This window comes from Eucalyptus grandis, chromosome 8 (assembly GCF_016545825.1).
Source record: "Eucalyptus grandis isolate ANBG69807.140 chromosome 8, ASM1654582v1, whole genome shotgun sequence".
In the NCBI taxonomy this organism is placed as follows: domain Eukaryota; kingdom Viridiplantae; phylum Streptophyta; class Magnoliopsida; order Myrtales; family Myrtaceae; genus Eucalyptus; species Eucalyptus grandis.
The window spans coordinates 34,061,300-34,070,618 of NC_052619.1; the positions used below are offsets into that span (position 1 = coordinate 34,061,300).

The 9,319-nt window shown below is 40.0% G+C and overlaps 1 protein-coding gene across 1 annotated transcript; it reads right to left on the minus strand.

Annotated features, from left to right (window-relative positions):
* Positions 1 to 2,409: 2,409 nt before the first annotated feature.
* LOC104414165 (polygalacturonase At1g48100) lies at positions 2,410 to 7,779 on the minus strand. Its single transcript, XM_018860131.2, has 8 exons — positions 7,452 to 7,779; positions 6,936 to 7,064; positions 6,625 to 6,798; positions 6,430 to 6,465; positions 6,107 to 6,314; positions 4,957 to 5,038; positions 2,969 to 3,077; positions 2,410 to 2,873 (listed from the first exon to the last, which is right to left on the minus strand). The coding sequence occupies exons 1-8, from the start codon at positions 7,737 to 7,739 to the stop codon at positions 2,475 to 2,477; spliced, it is 1,425 nt and encodes a 474-aa protein (XP_018715676.2). The 5' UTR covers positions 7,740 to 7,779; the 3' UTR covers positions 2,410 to 2,474.
* Positions 7,780 to 9,319: the final 1,540 nt, after the last annotated feature.

Genomic DNA, 9,319 nt, shown 5'->3' on the forward strand with positions numbered 1-9,319 from the left:
AGAAAAAAATGGGTATTTCAGCCCTTCGATGTTAGGCCCGTTTTGGCCGCCTTCCCGAGCCCGGATGCTCGGCCCGCTTTGAGGAAAGTCGATCCTCGCGTCGTCCCCGTCGTTTTGGTCCGCTCGGCTCGCTAATCCGGTGAGTTTAGCTCACTAAACCTTGATTAGACGGTTAATGATGCCCTAAGTGTGCTTAGTCTAAGTTAAGTAAGTTTAGGTGGTTATTTTAGTTTATTTGGTTGAGGATTATATTAAGATGTTTAATTAAGTTAAAGTGTGCTTAGTTTAAAGTTATGTTTATTTTAATATAAAGCCTTGATGTGACACGATAGGGTTTTACTTTTTTAATTATTTAATGATTTCGAAATTCTGGAATTTATAATATTATATTATATTCCAAAATTATTAAAATATTATTATTAAAAAAAATGGAAAAATTATTTTTGACCCCGATTGCTTAGAATTTCGTGCCGATCGCTGCTGTGTAGTCGGATTTTGAAATTGATGATTGGATATTATAAATTGAGTGTGGATCGTGAAAGACATGGATATTATTATTTAATTAATTTTCGGAATAAATTTAATTATTTAATAAATTCTGAAAATTATTTGGGAACCCTAAACTCTCAGAATTTCGTGCCGATCACTGCTGTGTATTTATAATTTGAATTTGATGATTGATTGTGGCAATTGGAGTGTGATTGTGATAAATAGGGATTTTTTTTTTTATAAAATCCTAAGTGTAGAAATTGATGGGAGATTGGCCGTGATTAACCACCTATTAGAGGTCGTGCCCAGTGAGGCCGTGATGAACCACCTATGAAAGGTCGTGCCCAATAAGGCCGTGATTAACCACCTATTAGAGGTCGTGCCCAGTGAGGCCGTGATGTACCACCTATGAGAGGTCGTGCCCAGTGAGGCCGTGATTAACCACCTATTAAAGGTCGTGCCTAATAGGCCGTGATGAACCACCTATGAGAGGTCGTGCCCAATGGGGGCCGTGATTAACCACCTATTAGAGGTCGTGCCCAGTGAGGTCGTGATGTACTACCTATGAGAGGTCGTGCCCAGTGAGGCCGTGCTTAACCACCTATTAGAGGTCGTGCCCAGTGAGGCCGTGATGGACCACCTAATTAAAGGTCGTGCCGAGTGGGGCCGTGATTGCCACTCGATTGTTAAACCTTCCTATAGGGCGGATTGAGAGCAATGATTGATTTGCTAGAATGACATGTAATCGGCGAGTCGATTGATCGCCGAGACGATCCAAGTGGTTGAATTGTTTTGATAATGTGATTGTGCCACGGTTATTTGGTTATCATAATTGTACGTGGTTGAATTATATAAATTGTGCTATATTGCATGAAAGAATTGAGGCGAGGTAAGTTCTCTGTGTGATGTGGCTAGGCCACCCTTGGGCGTATTTTCTTTCTAATAGGGGTTTAGGGGGTTGAACTTGCTGAGACATCGTCTCATCCCGTTGTGGGATTAAAATTTCAGGTCCCCGTGGACGGAGCGACAAGATAGCTTTGGTTGGCCTTGAGGAGTTGAAAGGTGAAGTCATAAGATTGGAGAACGTGTCCGACTTGTAGGTCGTAGGACAGTTCTTTTTTTAAGAGCCGGTCTTTTGTAAACTTTTGGCTATAGGCTTCTGTTTGTAATTCTGTTGATTTGTGAAAGTGTCATGTGGTGATTTTGCTTCCTGCTTTCCTATCCCGTATTTTATTGTTAGGGGTTTTATGATACATTCCGCTTGCGCAATAATAAATGAATGGGGTCGGCGACACTACCTGGGAATGTCGCATTTGAATGACCACGGTGGGATGTTGACGCGCTCGGGGTTCGGGGCGTGACACTCGGGGTTTCTTCGGTCGCGCGGCTCCGGCCCTGGATTTTCACCCGTTTCCCCGCGATGGCGATCCGTCGAGGGTGGGGCTTTTGTGATTCCCGGGGTTCTCCGAGGCAACTGGCCTCGCCCTCGCCGGCCATGGGCGAGGCTCGAGCCTCACCAGATCCGGCGAGGGTGAGCCTCACCACCCAGGCCGCAAGGGCGGCCTCGCGTCGGCGGGCGAGCGGGCAGGCTCGATCCTCGCCAGATCCGGCGAGGGTGAGCCTCGCCCGCCGCGCGAGGCCGCCCTCGTGGCCACCGGCGAGGTGGCCGGCGAGGTCGACCTCGCCGGCCGTCACCTCGGCCGGTCGCCGAGCTCCGACGACCGGGCGGAGGAAGAAGATGAGAAGAAAAAAGAAAAAGAATAAAGAAAAGAATAAAAATAAAATTATAAATTATAAATTAAAAAATTAAAATATTATTAAAAATTGTACACGTCGGCGCCGATCAAACGTTAGCCGGCCGGCATCCGATCCAGAAAAATCTGGCCAAAATTGGCCGGAAATTACTAAATTGGCTCAACGTAAAAGGTTTAGGACTAAATCGGCACCAAGCCAAAAGGTTTAGGACTTTTTTGGCACTTTTCCCCTTACTGGCAAACCACATCGTGTGACCTAGCAATTCTCGACCCACCATCGCTTCTCAAGCAATCGTCAATGCTGGCAGGAACAAGAGGAGCCACCGCTTTTCCATAAGAGTTATAACACAAAGCCTCCCGGGAACCACCGAGCCCCGGCAACGGCTTCAACTGAATGTCCACCAAATCGACGTTGGTGCATGGGACGTCCTGGCTGCATGCGATGTGAAGGGGCTGTGCTGCGTAGGTGCCGACAAACTGATTGAATTTGACCCTGGAAATCGCGATGCCTCCCGTCTGGTTCTTGCAAAACTTTTTGTCACAGTAGTATTGATCGATCATCATCGGGACCTTCACGTTGGAGACTTGAACGTTTGAGAACGATACGTTCTTGACTGACCCGACTCCTCCCTACATTATATTGGAAATGGTTATTATAGCAAGTGTTTTGTATTATACTTAGCATTGGACAAAAAATTAATGATAAGGATTGGCTTCTCTTTTACCTGCCATGTCTTGATTCTGACACCGTATAGTGTATTCTCTAGAGAGAGGTTATCTACGATGATGTTGGAGACGCACGCCACACTTTTGTCCTTCCCTAATCCTCCTAAGCTGCCACCAATAAATTCAAAGCTCTAACTCAGCGGTTAAAATTCATTACCACGATTAAGTTGGTATGGGATCATCAATCTAACGCATCTTTGCTTTTCAACTGTCTAAATGGTTAACAACTATTTCAGGTTGTAAAATAACCTAGTAAATGTGAGTGTTTGATTAGTCGATCATAAAAATCGACATGCCGTATCTACACTATGTGTACTAGTTTCCTTATAGGAATGACGATTTTCAATCTTGCATGGTGCTTTCATTGTCGTCTTAAGACTCTCGACCAATTCTCTACTGTTTATGCATCTAAATAAGGCATGCGTCAGCAGTTGAAATATGTGGTATCGGAGCAGTACCACGTGATAGTTTTTTTCTTTTCTTTTTTTTTTTTTGGGGGGATGTAGGGATCACTTAATTCTATGTGATAGTAGAAGTGGCTTCTTGAAATATGGTGTTCTTATCTTTGCCACCAACTTTCTCTCATGGCAAGTGGGGAGGGAGGAAGGGTGGAAAGGAGGAAAGAGAGCAATTATTGTATGCATCCGGTACATATGAACCCGTTCAATCCTAATTCGTCATATCATGAGGAAGATGACATCGAATCCGACGAAGGAGCTTTGGTTCAATCTGTTGACGCTACGAGGAGCAAAATTGAAAATTCAATTTTCTTCCGAAATTTAAAACATATGCATGTATCATTGCGCTGTGCATAAGCTAAAGCCACGTTTTATGACTCTTCACAACTTTTCACAAACCATGGAAAAGGGCTTATGAAAAGCTTGACAAATCTTTTTTATTTTAGCCCAATCGTGATGACTGGAACTCCCTTTAGCACACGTATGAGTAAATGATATTCAAAATGTATGCCAGAAAATTGCTTGCTTTAAATCAGTTTTTTTTAGGTAATTGTTGCTTTTAAATTTTTCATCATATTTTGACCAATTATTTATTGCCTGGAAATCTTAAGAAGCCTATACATTGATAGTTGAGGTCATTAACGATCACGTAAATTTCTTTTCACGATTTTAAAATTTTGGCTAGAAACTAGTAGTGCATTTTTTTTTACTTAAACAAAGTACAAATGAACAAGCCCAATGCAGGACTTCATATATACTTTAGACATCATGATAGATGATCATTTCCAAACTTTATTATTGAAATCATGAAGAGGCCCACCTCAATAGGCAAGATTCATGAAATATCTTGCTAATTTCACGCATTATCTAACACGTGACACGAGTCAAAATCTTACGGGTATTCTTATAATGAAATTATTTGAACTTTGTAATGTGGATCACAATACAGCGAATTTGATGCCTAATATATCAAAACTTATTATTTATAATGAATTAAAAAAAATCGATGTGCAAACTACTATTTTGTGACACTCGAAGTCCAGTATAGATGGAGAGAAATTATGACTTCATCCATAGTTAGTACCTACTCTCAGATCATCACATTGGGAGGTCATACTTGAGTATTCTTTTTGGAAGTTTGTCTCACATGAAATGAGCTCAGTTATTATTGATGCTATTAAGGGGGAAACCCAATGGTAGATGTGTGGTTCAAGGACGCATCGGGGCCAGGTCGATGTAGTGAAGGCAAGGATTAGTGAACGAGGCAAAAAGGTTTTGATAAGGTGCAGCTTTTAGCATATGGCGGAAGGGATAGAATGTGCCAAATCATACATTGAAGCGAGGGAGCATCACTAGCTAGTGCAAGAGCTCGTGCCCCAAGTCCCACATGAGTGGCAGAGAACTAGTGACTTGATTCATAAGTGTGACTCACCCTAAAAAACATCTAAGTACTCCATTTGAAAACTGGGTCCACGTAAAGCAGACTAGAATGTTGCGCACTTGATATTGGATTATATGTATCACCATACCTTATACCGTGTCCAGGGCCGCAATTAATATGATGGATGTAAACATCAGAGCAGCCCGTCTGTACAGAAATGCAGTCATCTCCTGCATGACTAGAAATTAATACTAGGGTGTGTTTGATAACCACGTTAGGTATTGATTAAACTTTTCAAAACCAAATCATTAAGTGCATTTGATAACCTCTGACTACACGCTATTTAATTAACTTTTTAAAGTCAAGTATCACTTGGGTCATTTTGATAACTCTGATAAGTGCTGAAAACGAATATATTACACTTAAGAAAATGAAGCACGCTTGTTGACCATAACTAGTTTTGACTTAAAAGATTTAATTAAGTAAAAAATCAATTGATTCGCTAGAAAATGCGTCTAGATAGGAAATAAAAACTTGCGTCTTACATAGACAAAAAGCTAAACCTTGCCAACAATATTCATAGGTAGACAAGAAAAAAATAATCGATACCAAATATTTAGCTATTCTGAAAATGAATCAACAATTAAATTTCAGCAACTAAATTTTCAGCACTTAATGTTAAGTTTTACCAAATTGGTGGTAAGGAATAAATTACTTAATGGAAATTAAAATTTTACCAATTATACAATTTAAACTCCAATAGTGCTCTTTCTCCAAGTTAGGTAAGAAAATAATGGAATTCATTATTTAATTTTCATCTACTATTATACAACTTTTCTTTTTTCAATTTTAGTACTTAAAGACTCTAGCACTTAATATTAGAGCTTATACTATCAGCACTAACTTTTCATCAAACGGGTGCTGACATTATCTTGATTCGGCCGAAAATAAAAACAGAAGATAATCTTAATTAGGACGATAATGAAATATGGTATTAATAGTGTCAGTAAGTGCTCTCAAGACTGTCTACTTTCTATAATGCACTTCCAACGTCAGTGCTTGCTGGATATAAAGGGGAAAAAACAGAGTCCATTCTCTTAACTCAGTATAATGCAGACAAAAATATTAGGTTAGCGTGATGCTTTTTGAAAAGCTAACAGGTGACCTTTTACTAAGATATAATTCCTGCAAGCATGTGCTCCATCAAGAGTAAGCAAGGGATTATGAATATAGTGTTTATTTGCCCAAATGAGAGAAGAACAGGCAAGAAATTGGTCATCTAGGAATTATGTCCATACCGCAACCGATATTCGAGTGTTCGATTTCTACATGCTGGCTGTTCTGCAGGTGAATGCCGTCAGTGTTTGGGCTGTCCTTGGGCGAGGAAATGGCAATGTTGCTAATCTTGATCCCTCTGGAATTGTCGAACTTCAGATGGCAGAGAGGACTATTGACGATGCTGATGCCACGGACGCTCACGTTACAGCTAGAATAAAACCTTAAAGCCTGCACAGATAGAAACCGATAGAATAATTAAATATTATTCTATCAGAAACAACTAAACCTTCAAGAACAAACTTAGCATTCATGTTAATCTATGTTGGAATGCAAGAATCCTTACAGTTGGTTTCATGCCCAGAACGTGTTTTGACGTGCTCTGCAAGAAAAAGGAAACACAAGAAGCACAATTAGCACCCAGCTCATTTTCTGCATTAACTGGAAATCTGTTATGTTCCATGAAATTTAGGATCATTGAGAACAAATTTCATGTATAGACATTGAAGAGAAGAAGATCGATCTTATTAATTCTGGTGACCTGCACATTGTAGGGCAGCATCTGGGAGAGACTCCACCACTTGGACCCTTGACCATCAACAGTCCCAGTGCCTTGGACTGTAAAGTTCTGGACCCATTTGAAATTCAGCCACTGGAATAAACTGGATTTTTTCCAAGAGCCTACTTTTGGAGGAGCTTGCACAATTCCATCTATCTGGAAAAAAAAAATGGTAATGACAATCACGAAAATGGTGATTCCAAATAAATTCCAACATATTTCTTCCAAATTAAGAAGAATGTAAACACAAGTACATAATTTGAACCAGAAAAAAGGTTGTGATATGATGGAACCTGAAGAACAAGGTTAGGCATGCAAGGGCCTTTGAAAGAGATGGGCTTGACCAGGAACTTGAGTCCTTGCGGGATTACCAAAGTGGCCGATGGTACCTGGCAAGCCGCTTTCCATGCTGCTGAAAATGCCTGTTCATTTGAACTGGTTTCAGTATTCAGACTCGGACACTGGACAAGAATTTGTCACACCGAACTTCGGTGCAGCTTACTGTGTAAACTAAGCCAATCACGACTCAGAAAGCCATCATCCAATCGAGAAAATGGAAGTCCTCGCAAAATTTTAGGTACCGTGTGAATTAGAGCCTACACGGTAAATGTATCAATTAACATGCTGCCTTCTACGCCACTCAACTTTTGCTTTCCCTTAAGTTAAAAGAGTGCATCAAAATAACTAAACAATGAAGAGATTCATAAGTTGGAGTTAAAGCATTGCACTGAGATGGCAGACTAATTTTATCCTAAAGTTTTCCACTAGTGACTGATGCACAACGACCATCGCTTCACACAAGCACTTACAAGCAGACTAAAGATGCCAACACATGCCTTCGAATCGTCGGAGACTCCATCTCCTTTGGCTCCAAAAGAGAGCACATTGAACATGCTTGACTCAGCTGGAAGATCACCATAATGTGGAGCTGGTGCAGGAGCATATTGATGTTTGTGGCCGTGATGCTTGCTCATGTGACTACTCTTGGCCTCGACTTGACAGGTGCAAAGCACGATGACGATGAACATTAGTGTTAGGACGGCTATAATTATCGGACGAGTAAATTGGAGACATGAAGTATTGTTGTTCTGCTTCATTTCACAGCCTCTCTGAGTTTTATTTTGGAGAAGGAATGAGAGAGTATGAGGCATTTTCTGTTCAGAGCGGCTGGTAGGAGGTAGTTATAGACAGTTGAGGCTGGTGTTAAATTATGAAAATAGCCTTCTACAGTTGTACCTAACTAGAAAGATGGGCACGAACTTATGCATCTGTAGATTTGCTTTCTAATATCTTTTTGGCTCTATATGCGATCCATTGTCCGCAATCTTTTACATCTAATTTTTTGGTTTTTTTAATAGCTCTGGGACACGAAAGGTGGACATCCAGCCACATCAATTTTGGACAGAAAAACAGTTTATGCATTCAATGTGAAGTAGTGTTAATTTTTTACCCAAAAAAAAAAGTAGTGTTAATTTGAATTATAAATGTTGATTTTCGTAGTCGATTAACAGTTATGTTCAAGATTGTTTGATGGTTTATTCTATGGTTTCGGATAATCAAATCGACGTTTTATTGGTAAAAGGGGCAGAAGGGGTAACTAGTACTAGCCACCTTCTCTAAGCCTTATTATGAGGAACCACCCACGCTACAAAATATCCAAACTAATTTGGATTGAATCATGACCCAAATTTTTCGAGGTTAGTTAGCGCATCATTGTAGTCCCACCAAGATGTTAGAAGTGAAAAAATTTTGCACAGAAGATATGACGTGTATAGTTAGGCAACGTTATAACGAACTATTTAAAGATTTGCTGGTGGTGTAAATCAAACTCGTAATTTCGTTAAGAAAAGCTGATAGAACTGAGGTAGTAGGCAGTCCATAATGTAGGAGTACCATCAAAAGCAGAGCATTGACAATACATTACTAAATTGATAATAGGCTTATTTAAGCTCCGGGCGCGCCTAAACATGTTAATGATCCGACAAACACCAATTAAAGTAATAAACCACAGGCATAGCAGTTAGGCTAGCCTAAGATCTGATCTAGTATATTTTATTTGGGGGAGTGGGGGAGTTTTCCTTTCTTTTAGAAATTTTTGCTGTTACTTTTGAGGAAGATATTACTTGATTATTACATATCATTCCATCAGAGAATGTAAAATATATTTTATAATATTTTTCATTCATATAACTTTTTAATTATCTAAGAGTATAGGAGAAGAGCTCTGACTATGTGAATGTCCATGAAACATCCTTTTAAATTTCTTGAACCTGTTAAGCTTATATCTTGGGTCCAAGCATGTGTCGTATACTCAAAGTAGTTTACACGCAATGAGTAGGATTTAAGTAGGTAATTTTTAATTCCTGAAGAAAAATCTCCTGACGTGCCAACCAGCTTCTCCTTTCCTAAGCAGTTGTTTATCGTGTATTTGGCGAAGCTCTCGGCGATGAAGGCCCGTAATTACTATAGATCGAACATTGTTATTGATTGTTAAAGACTATGTTCTTAAGTAATGGAATGTGCAATAATCACCCCAACATTTTGTCACTCCGTTGAATAACACAAGAAACCCTCGAGCTGATTTTATCCGACGGATTATGCACGCAAACTAACCCGTCCAAATGCTTCTTATGTCACTCCACTTGCAAGGTGCGAACTTAGCCCTTATTATTACTCT

What these genes read in the sequence shown, in the direction of transcription:
- LOC104414165 (XM_018860131.2), bottom strand. Translation starts at nt 7,739, where the DNA reads ATGAAGCAGAACAACAATACTTCATGTCTCCAATTTACTCGTCCGATA. An exon ending in TTCTGGGCATGAAACCAACT is followed by an intron (nt 6,315 to 6,429) that starts GTAAGGATTCTT and finishes CTATCTGTGCAG; the next exon opens with GCTTTAAGGTTTTATTCTAG. An exon ending in GGCCCTGGACACGGTATAAG is followed by an intron (nt 3,078 to 4,956) that starts GTATGGTGATAC and finishes TATTGGTGGCAG; the next exon opens with CTTAGGAGGATTAGGGAAGG.